Source organism: Orycteropus afer, unplaced genomic scaffold (assembly GCF_000298275.1).
Source record: "Orycteropus afer afer isolate SDZICR_OR568_19922 unplaced genomic scaffold, OryAfe1.0 scaffold00303, whole genome shotgun sequence".
In the NCBI taxonomy this organism is placed as follows: Eukaryota; Metazoa; Chordata; class Mammalia; order Tubulidentata; family Orycteropodidae; genus Orycteropus; species Orycteropus afer.
This window is the reverse complement of record NW_006921890.1, coordinates 3,069,535-3,091,481: the sequence shown is the minus strand read 5'-3', so window position 1 is coordinate 3,091,481 and position 21,947 is coordinate 3,069,535. Positions and strand designations below refer to the sequence as shown.

Here is a 21,947-nt window from a genome sequence, read left to right as displayed (position 1 = left end):
ATGAAAGAGGGGGAGGCCTTCAACGAGATGGATTGATACGGTGGCTGCGATGATGGGCTCAAGTATAGCAGGGATTGTGGGGCTGGTGCGGGATTGGGCAGTGTTTCGTTCTGCTGTGCATTGGGTCGCTATGAGTTGGAAACGACTTGATGGCACTTAACAACAACAACATAACAACAATGTCTTTTTACTTGTTGACCTTGGGTATGTCAGCCTCAGCAGCCAGCAGCTGCCTGAGTGAAGACAGCCTCCAGCTCACTGGGCAAGGAACAAGAGTCAGAGCTAAAGCCCAAGGTTGAGGGGCTTTCACCTGTCCCTAGAGCCGAGCACTTTGAACTTAGACTTCTAGAGTCCAAAACTGTAACAAAATAAACTCCTGTTTGTTAAAGCCACCCATTTGTGGTATAAATTTTGTCAGAGCAGCACTAGAGGTAACCAAAACAAACCCCTCTGTGAGTGGTTCAAAGCCTGGCCCCCAGTGCCTCTGCTGCCTCAGGACATCCTGACTCTGCTGTAAGGTTGAGAGGGAGGACAGGCCCCAATTCCCTGTCCAGCCCCCACCCCAGCCGCATCCTGTTCAGCACGTACAAAACATAGGGTTCATGTCGATGAAAAACAAGTAGGAGGGGAAACTCCAAGTGGCTTCATGAAGAAGCCATTTATAACAATGACTGTTAGCCATGTCTCTAAGCCCTCCACTCCCCCAACGGAGCGCTTTACTGAGCTCTGGACCAAAAGACTTCTCATTGCCAAGCTAGGGAACAGCTGTGGTGGCTAACACTGCCCTTAGTGTCAAAGACACCAGGCGTGGACGTTTGGGAGGTGAAGCTGCAGAGCACGGGACCTCTGCAGAGATTTCGTCTTTCAGACCCACAAGGTCACCACTTATTTATTCAGTAGACAAGTAAGACATCAATAAACCCAAAAAACCTAAAAGCAAACCTGTAGCTGTCAAATCCTACTCGTGGAAACCTTGTGTGTCCAGGTTCCTAAGTGGCTCAAAAGATTGCCTGTTGACTACTAACTAGGAAACATTGGTGGTTCGAATCTACCCACTGGCACTGTTGTTGTTGTTGTTATGTGCCGTCGAGTTGACCCCGACTCATAGCGACCCCTCCTTGGGTTTCCGAGGCAGTATCACTACGGAAGTAGGATTGCCCAACCTGCCTTCCGAGGAGTGGCACTAGGGAAGAAAAAGGTGACAATCTGCTTCCATGAAGATGACAACCAGGAAAACTCTAGGGAGCTCGGTTCTACCCTCAACACATGGGATCCCCATGAAGGTGTCAACAAAATCTTTCAGATGTTTGATATAGGAGCACTCATGGGATACAAGGAGCCCTAGTGGCACCGTGGTTAAAGTTCTAGGCTGCTAACCAAAAGGTCAGCAGTTCAAACTCACCAGCCACTCTACAGGAGAAAGATGAGGCAGTCTGCTTTCATAAAGATTCACAGCCTTGGAATCTCTACGAGGCAGTTCCACTCTGTCCTCCAGAGGCACCGTGAGTTGGAGCCACTTGACAGCAGTGGGTGTGGTTTGGGTGGGATACGAATGTGTGGGAAGTTCTCACTTCCTGGTCTTTGAGCTCTGTGAGGGTCTTATTGTCTGAGGTTTTCCTACAGCCCATGTACTCTATGCAGTCCATAGATACACTGGTCCTGGCGTGGCTGTGTGGAGCCCCAGCCACTGGCCCTCCCCAGTGCCCCTTACCTGTCCTGTTGAGGTCCAGGGGGCAGGCACTCCAGGGCAATGGGTGCTGGAAGGAGTTGAGGAAATACCAGAGCACCCACATCAAGATGGTGTTGTAGTACAGGCTGACCAGGAAGGACACAGTGAAGCAGCCCAGCCCTGTAGACACACCAGTGAGTGGTCAGCCTGGGCTGGCTATCACGCTCAGCCAGCCAGCAGGCCGCCTCCTCCCTGCACCTTCGTGTGAAAAATAAAGATAAAGAAGCCAAAGCAACCCAGGGAGTACAGAGTGGAAGTCAGGCCACCCTGCTGTTTCTCTTCTACACATGAACGTGAATAACAGCTTCCTGGGTGCCCTCTTCTGTGTCTGACTCTCCTTAGATCCTCTGTCTGCTTTTCAGCTCACCCCCACGGGTTCCCATATCAGCACCACAACCTGCATGTCAGACTACGGGCCTGCCGGGTCTCAGTTCATTCAATCACTGGCTTTGTAGGTGGTCCCAGGTGGTGCTGTCCGAGGTGGTGCTACAGGGATTGCTACCTCAGTGCAGCATGTCACATGCTGGACTGTGACACTCGGACCCCACTCTAGCATCTGCATGTTCAGCTCTGTGCTCTGCCCTAGGCATCCTCTGATGCCTGTGAGCACTGGACGTGCCAGGCTCAGCCTCCCATGGACACATAGGAGCCAGGGCAATCTGGACAGTCCTGTGCACTGACCAAGCTGAGCCCCATTGCCTGGGTGGCGGCCTCCTTCCATCGGCTCCTCCTCCTGCCTGGGACACCAGCTCCTTCTCGCCTGTATCCTGAGGCCCCGAATAACATCATGCACCCAAGTCCTTATTCCAGGCTTTGCTTTCAAGGGCACCAACTGAGACATCTCAGTACATACTTCTCGAGGGTGTGCACAGAGGTGTACACAGAGGTGTGTACACCTGCTTGTGGTGTGCTGCATGGATGCCAACATTCACACAGAACAGATGTCTTGTTATCTGCGCGTTTGAGACTGCCACATGTACGTGGCTGGATGAGGGAGCCATTGGAGGGCCACAACCCCTCACCCTGAGAATGCTGCACCTCCCACCCCTCCATGCCCTTGGTGGCAACTTTGATATGGGCCTCTCAGCTGCCCAGGCTGGCCTTGTTCAGGCCACTGGAGCCCAGCTCCAGTCCACTCTCCACCTGGGAACCCCCAATCCGTTCCCAAGCAGGAGTAGCAGGGGCCCAGAGGGATTGAGCATACCTACTCCACCAAGGTAGGGGGAGATGGCTGTCCACACCCCGATGCTGCCCCTGCGCAGGCGTTGGCCAATGGCGAGCTCGATGTGGAAGAGTGGGATCCCCTCGAAGACCAGAGCAATGAAGTAGGGGATGAGAAAGGCACCTGGGAGGACACAGGAGTCAGTACCAATTGTCACCTATGTCTACTGGACCTCGGACTTGAAGGAGAGCCACTTGTGTCTCCCTGATAGACCGAGATGGGCCTTGAATGTCAGGGACACAGACTTACAGTATCGAGACACCCTGAAAGATGCTACTTAGTTGCCAGACCCTGGTGTCTGTTTTTGCTTCAGCCCATGTTCTCACTGGAGCTGGGATGTGGCATGCTGCCCTTGGCTGGGCCCTTGGCTGGGCCCTGTGTAGTTGTGAATGAGGCAATGGTGGGGCCAGTCGATCTCAGAGAGAAGCCCAACCTTCTTGTGATTGAAGAATGAAGCAGCAGAGAAGCACCTCTTCCACATGGTGATCTAGGCACACATTTAAAGTCTGAAGGCCACACATTGGACGGCATAGAGCAATAGCAATGCTTACAGGGCTGGGCTGCACTCCTTGTAGACACCTAGTCAGCTTGAAAATGGGCCACCCCATGGTCTAGCCTTTCTCTGTCATGTATAAGCCCCCGAGAAACTCTTGCCATGAGCACAAGGAAACGGCAGAACGACAGTCAGGAATTATTTTTTTCTAACAACAAAAAGTAGAAATGATGCCTGTATGTTGAATAGGACAACACATTATAATCAAAGTAAGGGAGATGTGTTCATATAATGGGTGCAGTTCTGTAAGTAAATTCCATAAGGTCCTAAAAACAAATGTGTCAACAAGCACCATAGTAGCCAGCCTCCAGGATGATGCCCAGTAATCCCTTCCCCTCTCTCTCCCCCAGTCCCTTTCCTCCCTCCCCTCTCTCCCCAGCTCCTTCCCCCTCCCCTCTCAGAGGGAGATCATTAGGCCTTTCTCCCTCATCTGTGTTAGTCTGGAATCTCCACTGGGTGACCCTGCTGGTATGTGAAGTATCGGTAGCATAACTTCCAGTATCATTTGAACAAGCAGCCACTGCAGTAACAGAAACTGACAGGCAGGTGGTGGGTCGCATACCTTAATGTCACTGCTCTCTAGTTGATTCTGACTCATAGTGACCCTAGAGGACAGAGTAGAACTGCCACAGGTTTTCCAAAGCTGAGTTGTTTATGCAAGCAACTGTCTAATAGTTCTCCTGCAGAGTGACTGGTGGGTTTGAACTGCCAACCTTTAGGTTAGTAGATGAGTGCTTAACCACTGTGCCATCAGGGCTCCTTTTCCTAAAACCTTAGACTCCAACAAAGTGTAAAAAGTATTCCAGTTAGGAACACTCAACCGCCTTGGACTTTCTGGATGCCTCATTTCTTTGATTTGAAGGTGCTAGATACCCAATAAGTCAGCTCACCCCCAAACAGTATTTTTGTCATAAAATCACTCTAAATCTTCTGCTTGCAAGTGGCCATCTAAGACACAACAATTGGTCTCTCATCCAGAGCAAGGAAGAAAGAAGAAAACCAAAGACCCAGGGAAACAATCAGTCCAAGGGACTGGTAGACCATGTACACTTCAGCCTACATGACCCTTAGACCAGAAGAACTAGACGGTCCCGGCTACCAATGCCAGCCACTTGGAAAGGGATCCGAAAAATGGGATCCTGGATAGAGTGGGGGAAAAATGTGTAACAAAACTCAAAATCATAACAAAGACCAGGTTTACTGGTCTGATAGAGACTGATGAGACCCCCAAGACTATGGCCCCTAGTATCCCTTTGGGCCTGGAAATGAGCTCACTCCCATGGGTTCCAGCGAAACAATACTCAAAAATCCAAAACTCAGTGCTGTCAAGTCAGATCCGAGTCAGACTGTGGTGACCCCTCCTTGGGTTTCCCAGGCAGTATCCCTATGGAAATAGATTGCCCATCCTTCTGAGCCAAACAATAGACAGCATACAAGGTGAACATTTACTCCATGTAGACCGATGAACCACAGGAGATCATGCTGCAGTATCTGCACAGGGAGATGGCTCAGGGGGCAGGAATGCACAGGAAAGAAGGACTCAGGGAGGAGGGAACCACCGGGAGGGAGCTGGAAGAGAGCTGTTACATTGTGGGGATTGCAATCAATGTCATGAAACAAAATGTCTGAATTGTTGTACGGGAAGTGAATTTGCTCTGTAAACTCTCATCCAAATCACCATTAAAAAAAAAAAAAAAAAAAAAATAAAATCTTATACTATATGTGGTCAGGTCCAATTTTATTTATAATTGCTGTGGTGGTGTAGAATGACTTTTCCAATTATATCAAATTTTGTTCCATTTGCTGTCCTAAAAGTCCTAAATGACCCCATTAAAAAAAAAAAAAAAAAAAAAGCATTCTAAATCTTTTCCTTAACTCTATTAACAATATACCTTAAAAGTGTTACCCTTGAATTGAAATTTTGTAAAGTTGAATCATTAAAAATAGAAGAGAACATAATATTCACCTTTACATGTAATGAATTTATGCAAATCAAAACATTTGCTGTATTATCCATGTATCAAATTCTAGCTTCTCGTCCAACTACTGAATGCCAGTAAAAATGAGACTCAAATGGGCACTCCAGGCAGAGGGCCAGAACCCAAATGAGCACAACTCAGGAAGAGTGTGAGTTAAGGGAATTTACATGAAATTGATGAGTGATTTCACACCAGGAAGGAGATTCTGAAGAAGGGTTTCAACCAGAGAAAACAAACATCTGTGAGCACAGCTCCGGACAAGACTGGCTGTTCTTCCCCTTCCATAGTGTCCTTCAGAGGGGGGCCAGACTCAGGCCACCACTGTGACACAGCCTTATGGCTTGTTAACCTCCTCCATGTGGTGCTGGACTGATGGTATCCACTTGGTGGGTTATGAGGTCAAAGAAGGTGAGTTCATAGGACATTTCCAGGTCCACAGTAGGCAGTTAGCTATTGCTAACTTGATTATGGAGTCTCTCAGTGGTGTACCAAGTTAATGCACTTGGCCAGTAACTGAAAGGTTGGAGGCTCGGATCCACCCACGGGCTTCTCAGAAGCAAAGTCAGCCTCGGTGGTCACTGTGGAGCAGTTCTACTCAGACACACTTGGGGTCACCATGAGTCGTAATTGACTTGATGCAAGTGGTTTGTAGGCTGGATTATGATCAATCAGACATTTATGGACGTTACAGTAGCATGATGGGTATTTTGGGGTTGTTTCAAGCATGCTCCACGTGACACTCTAGTGATTCAGGGCAAGACAGATGGGATGGCAGGGACCTCTGCCCTGCTGGTGTCTGGTGTCCATGCTTCCCAACATGCCTTCGTGCGAAGATCCCAGAGGAAAAAATCACCTTCCTAGGGATGTTGTGGTTGTTTGCTGTTGAGTACACACTGACTCCTGGTGACTCCATGTGTGCAGAGTAGAACTTCTCCTTAGGGCTTTCAAGGCTGTGACTTCTGAAGCAGATTGCCAGGCTTGTTTCCTGAGGCACCCCTGCATGGACTTGAACCGCCAATGTTTTAGCTTAACTGTTTTCACACTCCTTTCGTGTGAATACATCTGGAAATCTAAGGCGATGGTGTTTACCCTTGCTTTGATATCTAGTTTCCCAGAAGCCTTGGCACATTCAGGGTTTATAGACCATCTATTGCTTCAAGAATTAATGAATGACACGTAATGAATGGTATCACTAATTCTGCTCTCTGACAACCTTGGGAAGGAGTCTCCAGAAATTCCAGAAGGCACAGACACCATCAGACTGCGTTGGTCTTTGTGTAAAGGCGCAGTGATAATTCCTGGAGCAGCTACTGACCCAGGAAGGGTGAGGCAGCACCTGGCACCCAACAGGTGGAGGTGCTGTTGGCGTCTTTCTCCTACCTGGAGCGTGCATGGGATGGGAATGGACTACCTGTGAGTGGGACCACTACAGAGCAGGGTGTAGGTGCCATGCTTACCTCCTCCATGACTCTGGCACAGGTATGGGAACCGCCATATGTTCCCCAGCCCCACGGCAAACCCAATGCAACTCAGGAGGTACTGGAACTTGTTGTCCCATTTGGGCCTCTCTTCCTCGCTGTCCTCTGCAAACGGCTCTGATCCCAAGGTGTGGGCCATTCTTCCCCTCTCTGCTGAGCACTACTGAATCAGGTGTCTGCAGAGCCCTGGCACTCAGGGCACAGGGCAGAGACTGCCCACTGCACTGCAGACCCCACGAACTGAAGCCACGCCAGCCTCCTCTCAGGTTACAGTTTTTCATTTATTTAAAGGAAAACCAGTTGAGCCCAGTTAATTGGTAACTTGTAACTAAGTTCTTATTCTAAGTGGGACAGTCCCTCTCTGACCTCTGTGTCCTCCAGCCACTTCTGCCATGTCTTCTGTCCCATGCACACTGCCTTCTTGGCCCTGGTGCCACCAGTGGTGTGAGAACCATTTTAAATAATCGCCTTGTCTTCCCTATTGGGGATATTCAGGGATTCCCTAGATCGGACACACATATTTAGTTACTTTTAAAAAGGAGGTGATGGATTGACACAGTGGTTGCAACAATGGGCTCAAACAAACAGTGATGCCAAGGATGGTGCAGGACCAGGCAGGGTGTCGTTCTGTTGTACACAGAACGGTGTCTTTGAATTGAAACTGACTCAATGGCACCTAACACCAATAATCATAATTAATCTTTCAATGAAACATTTTATTTTTAGATAATTGTAGATTTGCATGCAGTAGCAAGAAATTATACAGAGAGAGATGTGTTGTATACCCTTTATTCAGTTTCCCCCAGTGATAACATCCTGCAAAACTCTAGGGCAATTTCACAAGCAGCATACTGATACAGACACAGTCAAGATACAGCACATTCCATATAACCAGGATCCCTCCCACTGCCCTTTGATAACCACTCCTACTTTACTCTTGTTCCTTCATCCTCACCAAAAAAACCAGGCCAACCTAGTTTCCATCAAGTCGATTCTGACTCATAGTGACCCTATAGAACAGAATGGAACTGCCCTATCAGGTTTCCAAAGCTGTCAATCTTTACAGAAGCAAAGCCCAAATCAAACCCATTGCCATGGAGTTAATTCTGACTCACAGCACCCCTAGAGGACAGAGTGGAACTGCCCCAGAGGTTTTCCAAGGCTGTAATCTCTACAGAAACAGATTGCCTCCTATTTCTCTTGTGGGGTGACTGTTGGGTTCAAACCACTGACCTTTTGGTTAGCAGCCAAGCATTTAATCACTGAGCTATGAGGACTCCCTCTCTCCTTCATTAACCCCTGGCAGCTACTAATCTGAAGTTCTATAATTTTGTCACTTCAAGAATGCTATTGTTGTGGACTGCCCAGTGCTCCCTCAGAATCTGTGTTGGAATTCTTACCCCTGGATCCATGGCGTCCCTGACTGGTGCAACTGGCTGAATGCTCAATGACTAACAGAAAGGCTTGCAATTCCAACCCACCAGGAGGTGCCTTGAGAGAAAGGCTTGGCCATCTCCATCTGAAAGGTCACAGCCATGAAAACCTTCCTGAATGCAGTTCTGCTCTGCACACATGGGGTCACCATTAATTGAAGTCAGCTCCATGGGAATGGCTTTGGTTTCGGTTACACCTATGAATGTAACCCTATTTGGAAAGAGTTTTCTTTGTTATGTTAATTAAGTCATCCTTGAGAAGGATGGGTCCTGAATCTAATCTCTTCTGAGTTATGAAATGAGCAGATTAGCCCCTGAGACACACAGGGGGAGACAGATGACACATGAGGCTATCTACAGGCAAAGCAATGCCAAGGATCACTGGCAGACATCAGAACCAGGAGAGGGGCTCACAGAAGGAATTGACACTGCTGAGACCCTGATTTGGACTTCTCACCTCCATAACTGTGAGAGAATGAATGTCTCTTCTTTCAAGCCACCCCCTCATGGTACTTTCATTATAGCAGCACCGGGAGACTGAGACAGTTACGTAAGAAGATTCACAGAGAATGAGACCCTTTGGGACTGACTCTTTCATTCCCCACTGTTCCCCAGAGACACCTCCTTGCAAGTATCTGTGGTTTGCTCTTTTTTATAGTGGAGTACCCCTGGTGGACCACTCATCTGCTGAAGAACACTGGCTGGCCTCCAGGTCCAGTGCTGGCTGTTTGGAATGAGCTGCCCCGCATGCCCTTGTGAAGGAGTGTGTGTGGACTTAGGTGTTCACTCTCTGGTATAAATGTTGATTGTGGTATTGTTGGGTTGAGTGGAAGTGGCATGGGGAGATTTTAAGCTGCATTTATTTCTTAAAAGGCATCTCGTAAGTTCTCAAATGTTCTGAATTCTGAAATCTCCAGGTGGTTCCAAATGTCTCACTTTTAAAGATGTCCTCATGGGTCCCAGAAGAGCTGCCTTGCTCAGTAGGGCTGCCCCTCCACACCCTCCAATGTACTCACAGTAGGGGCATCTGGTACTGGGTTCCCAGCCTGGGGCCTGACACCCTCACCAAGTTTAACCCCCATGCTGGTGCCATGGTTGGGACCCTACTACCACAGAGGATTTGGTTCTCTAGGGCTGCTCTAACAGACATACCACAAATGGCTGTCTTTAACAAACAGCGATTAATTCTCCTACAGCTTAGTAGGCTGCAAGTCTGAGTAAAGTGCCCACTCTAGAGGATGGGTGAATGTCCCTCAACCTTGGGCTTCAGTTCTGTCCCTTGCTTCCAGTCCACTGAAGCTGGAGGCTTTTCTCAACTCAGACAGCAGCTGGCTGCTGAGGCTGACAAACCCAAGGTCAACAAGTAAAATGGTACAGTCCCAAAATTATCAAGCATCATGGCAGGCCACTAATTCAAGTCCATTAACAGTCCCAAGAAAGGCAATCAACATGGCAGGCCATTGAGATGAAGACTCAGCTACATGCAGGGTCCAGGTGTGCCAAATAGCTTGGAGATCTTTCGCAAAGCTTCTTATATACTGCGAGCAGACCACATCCATAAGGCAGCTACTCAGCTGCTCCAGTAGATTTCACCGTGGAATCGATTACCAATCTCATCATAGGGAATAACCACAACCAGCTGCCCAGCCCCTCAAAACCATGCTCAGCCAAGTTGTCAAACAACTTAACTAGCACAGGAGCCAAGGGTGATTTCTAGGGTGGAGACCTTCTCGTCTGGTCCACTCTGCTCTCCCCCACTGCAGTGCAATGAGTTACGTGGTATGACCCTTCCAGCCATGGTCTGTCATGCCCACCAAATGGCTGGGTCAAACCAAACCAAACTCATTGCCGTTGAGTTGGATCCAACTCATAGCAACCCCTCCTTGGGTTTCTGAGGTGGTATCACTATGGAAGTAGATTGCCCAACCTTCCTTCTGAGAAGTGGCTGGAGGATTTAAACCACCAACCTTCTGGTTAGCACCCAAATGCCTTAAGCACTACACCACCAGAACTCCCAAGGACTGTGTAGGACTATGCAAATATGAGGTGTTTGTGTCTCATCAAGGGAACTGGAGAGCTTGCTAATAATGTAAATAAAAGGCATGGCATGCTTGTGGGGGTGGGGCCATGCAAATAAGGTGTATGGAACCCTGGCATGGGGTTTGGTTGGTTTTGCCATCCCACTAGGCTTAAAATGAACCTTCCCAGAGGGGGTGATGGGTACCTGGCTACTACCAAGAAGAAGAGACTGGAGCAGAGTAGCTTCCTGTGGGCCTGGGGTTCCTGTGCTGAGAACCTCCTCAACCCAGGAGACAGAGACAGCTGTAACCCCTTGCTGAGACAGAGAGAGACAGTGAGAATCAGCAGCAGAGAAGTAGCAGCCCCAGAGCCAGCAGAACTGTGGAAGAAGGGTTGGAGAGGGTCCGGTGGGTTTCCCGACCCCTGGAGTGAGAAAGCCAAGCATCTTTGGGCTGAGGCTCACCAGCAGAGTGGGAAGGCACTGACCAGCAGAGCTAAGGGCCAGATCAGGGCAGAGTCAAGGGACTGCAGGGAGATGGGCTAAGAAGCCAATGGCTAGAGAGAGGTGAGCCTGTGGCCCGGCTGAGAAGAGGCTGTCCTAATTGAAGAACTGAGTCCTGAGACCTTTCCAACCCTGGGTAATAACCTGTTGCTTCACAAATAAATCCCATAATGGTGAGTATTGTCTGTGAGTTGTTTGTGACCACTGAACCCAGCAGAATGTAGAGAGTGCCATGGGAGGGATGGTGGGTGGCAGAATTTGTAAAAGGTGGAGGGTGGAGGCATGTCTGACCTCTGCCTCATAGGGATCAGCCTTGGGCTGTTGATCTTGCTTCTCTCTCCTATTATTAAGTTAGAGGGAGCCAGATGGCTCTGCCAAGGACATGCCTTTTTTACACCTATTCAGCACCCACTCCCCAATTACTTCTGCTGCCACCCCCAGGCAGCTCTTACTGCATGAGAAAAGGGAGCCAAAGGAGGTGGAGGGAGGGTCCTGAGAGGCCCAGAGAGGCATTGTGGGGGGCTTACTTGTCCTGTACGATTCCACAGTGTCCCCACATCTCTCCTCCTTACCTCTCCCTGACCCAGCTGACACTAAGCTAGTCTCTGCCAGCGATGTCCCTGTCAGAAGGCCCTGGGGGCCACCTGATGCCCGCCTGCTCCCACCCAACCAAATGGAGCCACCTGGGACCTCAGAAAGTGGCAGGGCATCACCTGCACATCCCACCGTGTGCAGGACCATGTGGACCCAGCACCGTAGCTTCTTCACAGAGACACCCTGAAACCAAGCTGGAGGGTGGGGGCTCGAGCAGTACCCATGGCCTGGGCCAGCTTCCTCTTCTTTGGTTTCCCTGGGGTCTGAACTGCTCATCACTCTGTGCTCAGACCACTACTGCAGGTAGGAGCATTGACTAGAAGTGGTTTATTTCCACAGTGCACACTGCTGTACACTGTGCACTGACATGTTGACAAGGATGCCAAAACATGTAAAACAGTGAGTGGTTAGGAAACATGCAAACATGGGAAATGGCTTCCCCTCTTGGGCACACTACACGTGAGGGGCCTCCCCTCCCCCTGCTTGGGCATACCACTGTGAGATGCCTCCCCTCCCTCCGTTGGAGAACAATGTCCCTGAGGGTCTTAGGCCCAGGCGCACAGCAGGCAGCATTGTCAGGCTGGCCCCAGTAGCTGACACATAGGCAGCATAGGGACAGGGCACTGATCTGCTTGTCCAATGGGCAAAGAATTTTGGGAAATATGTAGAACCCACTGAGTCCAAGTGCAGACCAGATTTTGGAGGCCAGAGAGACACTGAAGACCCTCGTTTACTGTCACCACAAGTGTATTTGGGTCATTGTCACGGCAAAGGGCAAAGGATTCAGCAACCTGCCTCTGTCTTGTGGGTTTCACTGACCATGCTGTCCAGGTGAGTGGCCACTAAGTGATGGGAGTATCTGGTAGTCGGACCAGGGGACACTGCCGGGCGTCTGAATACCCAGACAGCTGCAGCCAGGGGGCTGCAGCTTTTGGCCACCAGTGGATGAACGGTACAGGGAAAGGTGAGCACGTTTCTAAGGCATCACTGAGCAGAGAGACATGGCAGAGGGTCTGAGCAGCCACTCTCTACCAGAATCGCTTACCCCCACCAATAAGAATTCCCAGAAAGTCCAGTTTAGTTTAAACTTCTAGATTTTTCCATGGGAAGTGGAGACAGCCAGTTCCCTGAAGCAAATATCCCAAATTCTGAGTAACTTTGGCTGAGGTTGGACATTAAATCCCAGAGAACAATTCATCCATGAAAGGGACAGGCAGAGAGCTGACATTGGCTTCAACTTGAGGTTGCAGGGAGGCGTCAAGAGCCCTGAGTGAAGGCGGCCAACTCCAGGTTACCATATAACCCATCTTTCCAACACTGGGATAAAAATTCATGCAGGGAATGTCCTCTTAACCAGACCCAAAGGGTGGCTTCTTCTGTAAATTATGCAGTGTTTGTTTTGGTTAACTGCTCACCTATCTGTGGTGGCCAGAAGCAATGATTAAATTTGCAAGCATTCATTAAGCCCGGACTAGGCAAAGGACTCAGGACTTCTGGGAGGGCTGGTTGGGGAGGCGGGATGCAGAGTGCCATCACGTCACCAGCCGCTGACCTACTCAGGCAGATGTAGATGGCGAGAGTGCAGCTGGTAGCAGGGGGCTCGTCCTCACCATGGGGAGAAAGGCCAGACCATTACTGCAGGAGTTCTTAGGTTCAGGGCCACCAGCAAGGGGAAGCATGCAGGGGAGGGCAGCTGAGATAACAATGCATGTCCCTGTCTCTCACGGTCTTCCACACATGAACCACTGCAGCCACCTCCCCAGGCTTTTGACTTTCCCCTGGAGCACATGCAGGGCACAGAGGGACCCAGAGGCACTCTTCTCAAGGGGTGACAGAGTATGTCACCACTGTGTCCACGATGAGGGCAAGAGGTGTGTGTGCTGTAGGGCAACACACACACACACACACACATGCATATACATATACGTATGCACACATGCACACACATGCACACATAGGAATGCACACATGTATACCCCACACATGGCACAACAAACACGCACACCACACAGACTTAACATACATATGCACATGCACAGATTTGTGTATACATGCACAGATATGTATGCACATGTATACCACACACATCCACACATATATATACACCACATACATATACACATGCACATACCACATACACATTTACCACACATGTGCATGCACACACATACACATACATACACTCTTCACACATACACACATCAGATTACACACATACACAATTACAAATACTACACCACCTACATATACACAATCACCCACATACACATCTACCACATAGGAACATACACATGCATACACATACACACTACATACAAATACACAAATACACACATCACAGCACACACACATACCCACACATGTGCACACATATGCATGCACACACTGCATGCATCTAACACATACGCACACATGCACACACACCGATGCACACTAGCACACAATACACGTGTACACATATACATACTGCACAAAACACATGCACAGATGTGCATGCACGTGCACACAGATTCACAACCACAGAGCATATATTTAACACACATGTACATGCACACATATAGATAAACACTTGTGCATACATATACACACATTTACACACACGTATAGCCTGGCCACCACTCTGCAGGCCCTGCTACTGGCCCTTCCTTTCACATCAGTCCCGCCATGCACCTGCCCGTGGGCTGCATGCTGCACTCAGTACTTGAGGTCTCCGTTCACTGAGGGTGATGACAGGGTGCTAACCAAGCCCTGCTGGTCCCCGTGCCTCTGGCAGCGGTTCCGGATGAGTTTATAGACGGCGAAGCCAGGGATGATGAGGCAGGGGGTCCCGGCCACGATCACCACCACGGCGTACACCCAGTTGGGGTACGTTGTTTTCTGCGATTTGGGAAATTCCGCCTGGGGAGGAAGACAACTGGGGTGAGCAACACATTGGGCATGAGTGGGGGTCTCCTGCAGTGGGGGTCTCCTCCTTCTGTGGGCCACAGGAGAAGGACCAAATGCTGCCTTAACCCCAAGACTGCCGTGGACCTTCCGCTGCACCCCACACCCTCCCTCCTCCCTAGTACCTCTCCCTGCCCCTTCCGTGCCTCCTTGTCTTCCCCACAGGCTTCTCACTCTCCCCAGCCCTCCTCCCACACACCTTCTCCCATGCTTCCCAGCCCTCTTCTCTCTTCCTCCCCTGCACTGCCTCCTGCCCTCCCCAGGTCTTCCGCTCCTCCCACACAACTCCTCACACACTTCCCAGACCTCCTCCCTCTTTCTCCCATGCACCTCCTTCTGCCCTCTCCAGCCTTCCCGCTTCTCCCACGTGACTGCTGCCTCCCTCCCCAGCCCTCCTCACCGGGGAGCCCGATCTGTGCCTCTCCCTAGCCTGGCCCCCTGGTTGACCATCCAGCACTCACATAGTCTGGGTCCCAGACACTGTATATCAACTCCTCATTAACCTTGACCACGAAGAAGAACAGGAAGATGACCAACATGAGCAGTGGACTGACCATTCTCCACATGATTTGCCAGAAGATGTTAGGCTTGTGGCCGATCATGAACTCAATGTCCTTATTAAACCTGGAAGCCGAGGCCAGAGAGAAGAGTCGTCACTTGGTGGACAAAACCATGCCACTGTTCTCATCAAGGCAAAGTACACAGTCTGCTCTCTCTGGCACCTGGACCCAACGATGCGGTCCTGGGGCACCACACCCCAATCACCCCAGTCCAAATCCTGACCATCCTTGCAGGCAAGGGTGACACCTGCCCTGAGGAGGTATTCAGTACAGCCAGAAACCATCTCCACCTGGGACATGTGTAGAAACCCCAGCCATTCCAAGGCACCACCACCCAGAGCTCAGACTTGTAAATGCGTTGTTAAAGAGCTCACCATCCTCCCCAAAGTCCCGGCTTAGTGTGGTTGTTGTTAGTGGCCATCGAGTCAGTTCTGACTCACAGCAACCCCATGTACAATGGAACGAAACAGTGCCCAGACCTGTGCCATCCTCACAGTCCTTGCTATGTCTGAGCCTATTGTTCGAAACCACAGTATCAATCCATCTTGTTGAGGGTCTTCCTCTTCTTGTTGGACTACTTTACCAAACATGATGTCCTTCTCCGGGAGCTGGTCATTCCTGACAACATGCTCCAAGTACATGAGATAAAGTCTCACCATCTTCACTTCTAAGGAGCTTTCTGGATGTACTTCCTCTGAGACATATTTGTTCGTTCTTCTGATAGTAAGAATATTCAATATTCAAAGTATATTCAGTATTCCTTCGCCAACACCATAATTCAAAGACATCAATGCTTCAATCTTCCGTATTCACTGTCCAGCTGTCACATCCATATGAGGCTATTGAAAATGCCATGGCTTGGGACAGGTGCACCTTAGTCTTCAAAGTGACATCTTTACTCTTTTATATTTTAAAGAGGTCTTTGGCAGCAGATTTGGCCGATGTGGTATGTCCTTCGATTTCTTGACTGCTGCTTCTATCATGTTGATTATGGATCCAAGTAAAATGGAACCTCCGACTTCAGTCTTTTCTCTGTTCATCATGAGTTTTCATGGCTTAGTACCTTATGCAAAATTTGAAGAACAGCCAGCCGCTGTTGAGTTGACTAACACGACGACCCATGCATGTCAGGTTGTCACTGTGCTCCATGAGGTTTTCAATGGCTGATTTGTCAGGAGTAGATCCTCAGGTCTTTCTTCTGAGGTGTCTCTGAGTAGACTTGAACCTACAACCTTTCGGCTCACAGTGAACACTTGACCAGGGTGCCACCCAGAAACTCCTTATGTAAAATAAAAAAAAAAAAGTGACTCCCATTGAGTCAATTCCAACTCAACTTGGGGAAAACTGAGGAAAGAAAGCCATCAAAACCCTCCTCCTCTTTCGAAAAGGGAGCTACCAGTCCTTGGCTGTGTTGAGGTCCCTGAGGCCACCATTTCCTGCCATAGAGTTTGATGTCCTTATGCAGAAGGCTCTTCTGCACACATAAATTTGCTGTCTAGAGAAGTCAGAATGCAACAGACAGAACTTAACCAGGGACCAGCATGGGCCCTCAGAAGACGGAATTAACCAGGAGATGGTCTGCGGCTTCAGCAAGAGGACCCCTCTGGAGAAGTAGTTGTAACCCCAGGATTTAAACCTGGGATGGCTCCAGGATGGTGCTTTGGGGATGGGTATGATGACCGATCTCCTCAGATGGTGCCTTCAGGACCACACTCTCACCATCCCTTTGAGACGGCATCTCTTGTTGCCCTCAGGCCCTAAGGACCTGGCTTCAATCAGGGCCACAGGCACCACCTTTGAATGCCATACCACTTACTGCACACCAGGTGACATGGGCCTTCAGGGTTTATCTGCTATGTGGCTGCAACTGTCTTTCCCAACTGATTGTCTTTGGCCAACCCTTACATTCCCATCTCAATACACTTTGCTACCATCTGCATCATATTCCAACACAGTGCAGCTGGCCTGTGCTTCTCAATCATCCTTCAGAGCTCCTTGAACCCACGTAGCCTGTAGCAGTGAAGGCATGTGTCTGTTAACTGAAAGGTTGGCAGTTCAAACCTACCAGCCTCTCCAAGGGATGAAGGTGAGGCAGTCAGCTTCTGTTAAGATTTATAGCCTTAGAAACCCTATGGGACAGTTCTACTCTGTCCTATCGTGTCACTTAGTCAGGACTGACTCGGTGGCAGTGAGTTTTTGGATTTAGGTGGGTAAGGTGTTTTTATGGTCGCTCACCTAATGATGAAATAAGCCCTCCATACGTATATCCTTAGGAGGCCCTGGATGGTGCAAACCGTTAACACTCTTGACTGCTAAATGAAAGGCTGGAGGTCTGAGTCCACCCAGTGGTGCCTGGGCCTAGAGATGCAATTCCAGTAGGAAAATCAGTCATTGAAAACCTTACACACAGCTCTACTCTGACACATGTGAGGTCACCATGAGTTGGTGTCAACTCAGTGACAACTGGTTTCCATTCCTCATAGGTGTTGGGATCCCTACCATTAAAAAAAAAAAAAAAAAAATCTGCCGGGCTCTTGCCTTGGGAGTCTGCTCTGCATCACCAACAGTGTGAGGAGGATGTCCCAGCTGCCATGGGTCCATTCGCAATGAGATTGTCCCCTGGGCTTCAGAGCAGAACTGCACTCCATGGGGCTTCAGTGGCTGACATGTCAGTGTATGGTCAGGCCTTTCTTTAAATGTGCCTCTGGGTAGACTAGAAATTCCAACCTTTCAGTTAGTAGCCGGGCTACCCGGGGACTCCTTCCTACACCTGTGTTACTCTATGCAGTCTCCTGATGTTAGTGTGGATGCAGATCTGAGCACAATCAGACCAGAATGCACTTGGGGACCAGAGAGAACAGTTTGGATTGCTTCGGGAAATCAAGTCACGCTGGCCGGGAAAGGAGATACCACCTTAGCCAGACTTTAAGTCCCACATTTCCCGGGTTTTTCTCTCCATGTCACTGGCTTGGCACTAATACCATGCTGTTCTCATGGAAGTAAATTTAAACCCACTGCTGTCGAGTTGTATCCAACTCATGGCGACCTCTCCTTGGGTTTCCGAGGCAGTATCACTACGGAAGTAGTTTGCCCCATCTTCCTTCCGAGGAGTGGCTGGTGGGTTTGAACTGCCAGCATTCTGGTTAGCAGTCAAATGCCTTAGGCACTATGCTACCAGAGTTCCTGGAAGTAAACTTACATACGGTTTTAATATCTAGAGGAGGCCCTGTCTCTGCTGTGTGCTTCCCTGTGCTGTAAACCCCACCCACCCACAGAGGGAGCTCTCCTGCACCCTGGCTCTTCACCACCATCAGGCGTGGCCTCCCTGCCTACCTGTCCACGCCGTACACGTAGACGACAGAGAACATCTCAAAGAAGGCGATGATAAGCAGTGGGATGGAGCCAGCATAGCTGTCCAGCAAGGAGAGCCAGTACTGGCCCGAGTTTAGGGTGAAGATGAAGGCGATGAGGTAGGTCCCCAGGCAGATCAGACCTGTAGGCAGACAGGGAAGGGCGGATCTGAGCAGACTTGGCCCCAGAGTGGGCAGGGGTGCCAGGAGGGGGTCTCAGCACAGGCCTGGGGGATGTGGCCTGGCTGGGAAAGCCCCTGCCCATGAGCCTGAGGGATGTGCACATCTGAGCAGCTTTCTGCAGAAGTGTCCCAGGTCAACAGTGAATCCTGGCTTCAGGTTGCTGCTCAGTCCTGTGAGCTGACATCAAACTTTGGACTTAAAAATTCCAACTCATGATACAGAGAACACAAGAACAAAGGGTGTTTTGGAAGAACAATTTTTTTTTTCTCATGAAAATAACAATTTAAACACTGACCCACACTGCTCTAAGGAGACCACGCAGAGGCCATTCTGTGAACCTCATTGCGTGTTCTCCATGGGCGGCCTGCAAGTGGGATTCTGGGAAATCGACCCTATTTCTGAGAGTAAGGCCAACCCTGGAGTCATGGATTGCTTTTCTATTCAAACAATAACATCTCTGACATCCATGTGTCTGGTGTCCCTTAGAGAGAGTGTTCCTGGGTGACCCTAAGGACTGTGAGCCAGATGGAGGCAGGAGGCCTCTCCTCCTGGTGCCCCCCGCCTCTTCCTAAACAGCGCCAGCCTACAGCTGAGCCAATGTGTCATCTTGTGCATCCTCCTCAGGACTAGTCCCATAGGTCTCCCACATTCACAAATCAATAAGCAAGTACCTCCTTCTCTACCCACCTCCCGCCCCCAGCCTCCGATGGCTGCCTGTGGCTGTCCTTCCTGATAGCCCAGGTCTTTTTCTTCACTCCCCATCTACACCCTGCCCTGCCCATGGCACTCAACCATGTTCAAAGTCCTGCTGGCTTCCTTGATAAAGTCCCCATCCTCTGCCAAGACGCCCTGCCCCTAAAACCCATGCCTCACTGGCCTGGCACTTCTATGACTCTCCCTGCCCCCACTACATTCCCCTACCAACCCTTCCTTGTCCTCTGCAGCTGCATCTGTCTAGAGTTGGACAGAGTGACACTGATTCTCCTGCTACAACTCTCTGGGCCCCACCTTCCCCAGCCCAAGAATGGGTGGGTGGCCCTGGCTTAGCTGTCACCTCTGTTGGTGGCCCTCATGGTGGTCTCATGGCTCCCACTGAGCTCTGTGCTGATGTCCATGATTCCAAGCCCTGCCTACATGTTTCCCTGTTGGAATGCTCCAGAATGTTAGAGTTTGCAGGGTGGTCCACACTCCTGGGCCCAGCACACAACACCTTCCCCTCGTCCACACTCTGGAAATCCCACATTTGCCCTCCCGGGACCCCCATGCCTATGTTTCTGGGTCCTTTTGCCTGCAATGCCCTCTGGGTTCCACTATGGATTCCTCTTAGTAACCCTCCATTGGGAAGACACCTTTTCTGACTGTTCTTCCCCAAGGCCAAGTTGACCTTTTCCTCTTCTTGAACTATGTCTGACCTGAGGTGTGTCCACGCAGCTCAGCATGGGCTGACCGAACTGAGCATGCTGCTGAGAGCCACCACGCGTACCTGTGAGCAGCTCCTTGGGCCACTTGGGGGGGATGATCTTGAGGTCCTGCAGGGGCACAACCACACCCTCCATGTTCCCAAACATGGACGACAGGCCCAGGCAGAAGAGCATGATGAAGAAAAGCACGGACCACAGCGGGGCCACCGGCATCTTGGTGATGGCCTCAGTGAAGACGATGAAGGCCAGCCCTGTGCCCTCCACGCCCTGTGAGGAGCAGACAGACAGTGTCACCCCCATATGTGCCCCCAGCCCCATTAGGCACCTACCAATGTCCCACTAAGCTCACATCTTCTGGGCATCTGGATGCTATTCTCGCCACATGAGTTTGGTCAGTGATAAACCTCCACCTTGCAGTGTTGATGTTTGCATTGGGTTAATTGGAGTCATTTCATGAAATAGTTAAATTCTGTCTTTGAGGCTCCAAAGCCACCACCTTTCTGTCAACTAGCCCTGCTACGGTGGCTTTTGTGCTACTGTGACGCCAGAAGCTATGCCACTGGTATTTCACATACCAGCAGGCTCACCCATGGTGCTTGGCATTCAGCCGACTTTCAGACTAAGATAGACTAGGAGGAAAGGCCTGTGATCTACTTCTCAAAATTAGCCAGTGAGAACCCTATGGATCACAAGAGAACATTGTCTGATATAGTGTTGGGTGATGAGCCCCTTGGTTGGAAGACACTTGACCTTCACAGTGTTTGCAACAATGGCCTTGGACAAACCAACGACTGTGAGGATGGACCAGGACTGGGCACTGCTTCGTGCTGTTGTGCCTGTGATCACTGTGAGTCAGAGCCAACTGGACCACAGTTAATGACAACAACAGGCTACAGAGTGTATTTAAAATTGCAGAACTGCATTTTATAACCAATACGCCAGAGCCCCTGCTGTCTAGAACACACAGATTCGTGTGGGCATCTGCACACCAGCAGGCTCAGAGACGAACATGTTTTCTCTTCACTGTAGGGGCTCTTCCCTCCCAGCTGCCCTCTGACCTCTTACAGCTCACATGGCCAGAGTGTAGAAAGGCTACATGACTTAAGGTGAACTACTGTGAATGACAAAAATGCTCGCTGAACAGGATGCTGGGCTGGGAACCCAGTTGGCGTTTTGGCACAAGTGACTGCAGGCTGAGGGGCACAGAGAGGCTCACAGTGCAGAGGCAAGGGGGGCATAGTGGCTGGATGCCCCATAGCTGCTCTTCTGACATTGAATTTCAGCCCCAAGTGGTCAGTGCATGCCTTGGGGCACAGCTCTTCACATCCCTGCCCACTGTGGGCATCATGGGCATATGAAATTTCTAGAAAAGGTGAAGCCATAGAGGCAGAAAGCTGCTCCGTGGTTGCTTGGTGCTGATGGAGTGTGGGGATGGCCTTTGGGGTGACAAATGGGGTGATGGTGGCCCTCCTGTCCACAGTCACCAAGACTCACAGAACTCAACACTGAAGATGGTTCAATTATATCTCCCTAAAGGGCTTCAAAAACGAAAAAATGCAGTCTGCCTTCATCTCTGGTTACATCCTGCTTTGCATCCCTTCCTGATGGCTTGGGGAATTGGTAGAAAGAACAGGGTTAAGAGAACCCACGTGACCCCTGCAGCTCGCTCTGTAAGTACTCTGCTCCTGGATTGGCCATTTTATTATGAGCCATTATCTATGCTCTGCCTGGGCCCCGGGAATGGTGAACATCCGTGAAAAATATGTTGGTTCTCAAACAAGAATGCTGCAGAAGAAAAATGAGTCGACGTTGGTCTATAAGGTGAACATTGTGGGAACACCATTCATTGTTAAAGGTGGTGTTCAAAGCATCCACAACACTAGATAACAGTTTATGGGTTATGTTGTCTGCACAGTGACAGCTGAGGAGCACCAGCCAGCCCCCAAATACAATGTGCACTCATTGCCAAGCAATTTCAAGA

At 50.0% G+C, this 21,947-nt stretch overlaps 2 protein-coding genes across 2 annotated transcripts in view; both read right to left on the bottom strand.

Annotated features, from left to right (window-relative positions):
- SLC6A18 (solute carrier family 6 member 18) overlaps window positions 1–7,100 on the bottom strand; it is a 37,143-nt gene extending 30,043 nt beyond the window's left edge. The window contains exons 1-3 of the mRNA XM_007951621.1: window positions 6,941–7,100; window positions 2,934–3,074; window positions 1,712–1,849 (exon numbers count right to left, since the gene is read on the bottom strand). Of these exons, the coding sequence (XP_007949812.1) occupies window positions 1,712–1,849; window positions 2,934–3,074; window positions 6,941–7,100 (439 nt within the window). The remainder of the gene's footprint in view (window positions 1–1,711; window positions 1,850–2,933; window positions 3,075–6,940) is intronic.
- A 7,103-nt stretch (window positions 7,101–14,203) lies between these two features.
- Window positions 14,204–21,947, bottom strand: part of SLC6A19 (solute carrier family 6 member 19) — a 42,249-nt gene continuing 34,505 nt past the window's right edge. Inside the window, exons 8-11 of the mRNA XM_007951620.1 lie at window positions 20,029–20,233; window positions 18,346–18,505; window positions 14,914–15,076; window positions 14,204–14,407 (exon numbers count right to left, since the gene is read on the bottom strand). Coding sequence (XP_007949811.1) covers window positions 14,204–14,407; window positions 14,914–15,076; window positions 18,346–18,505; window positions 20,029–20,233 — 732 coding nt within the window. The remainder of the gene's footprint in view (window positions 14,408–14,913; window positions 15,077–18,345; window positions 18,506–20,028; window positions 20,234–21,947) is intronic.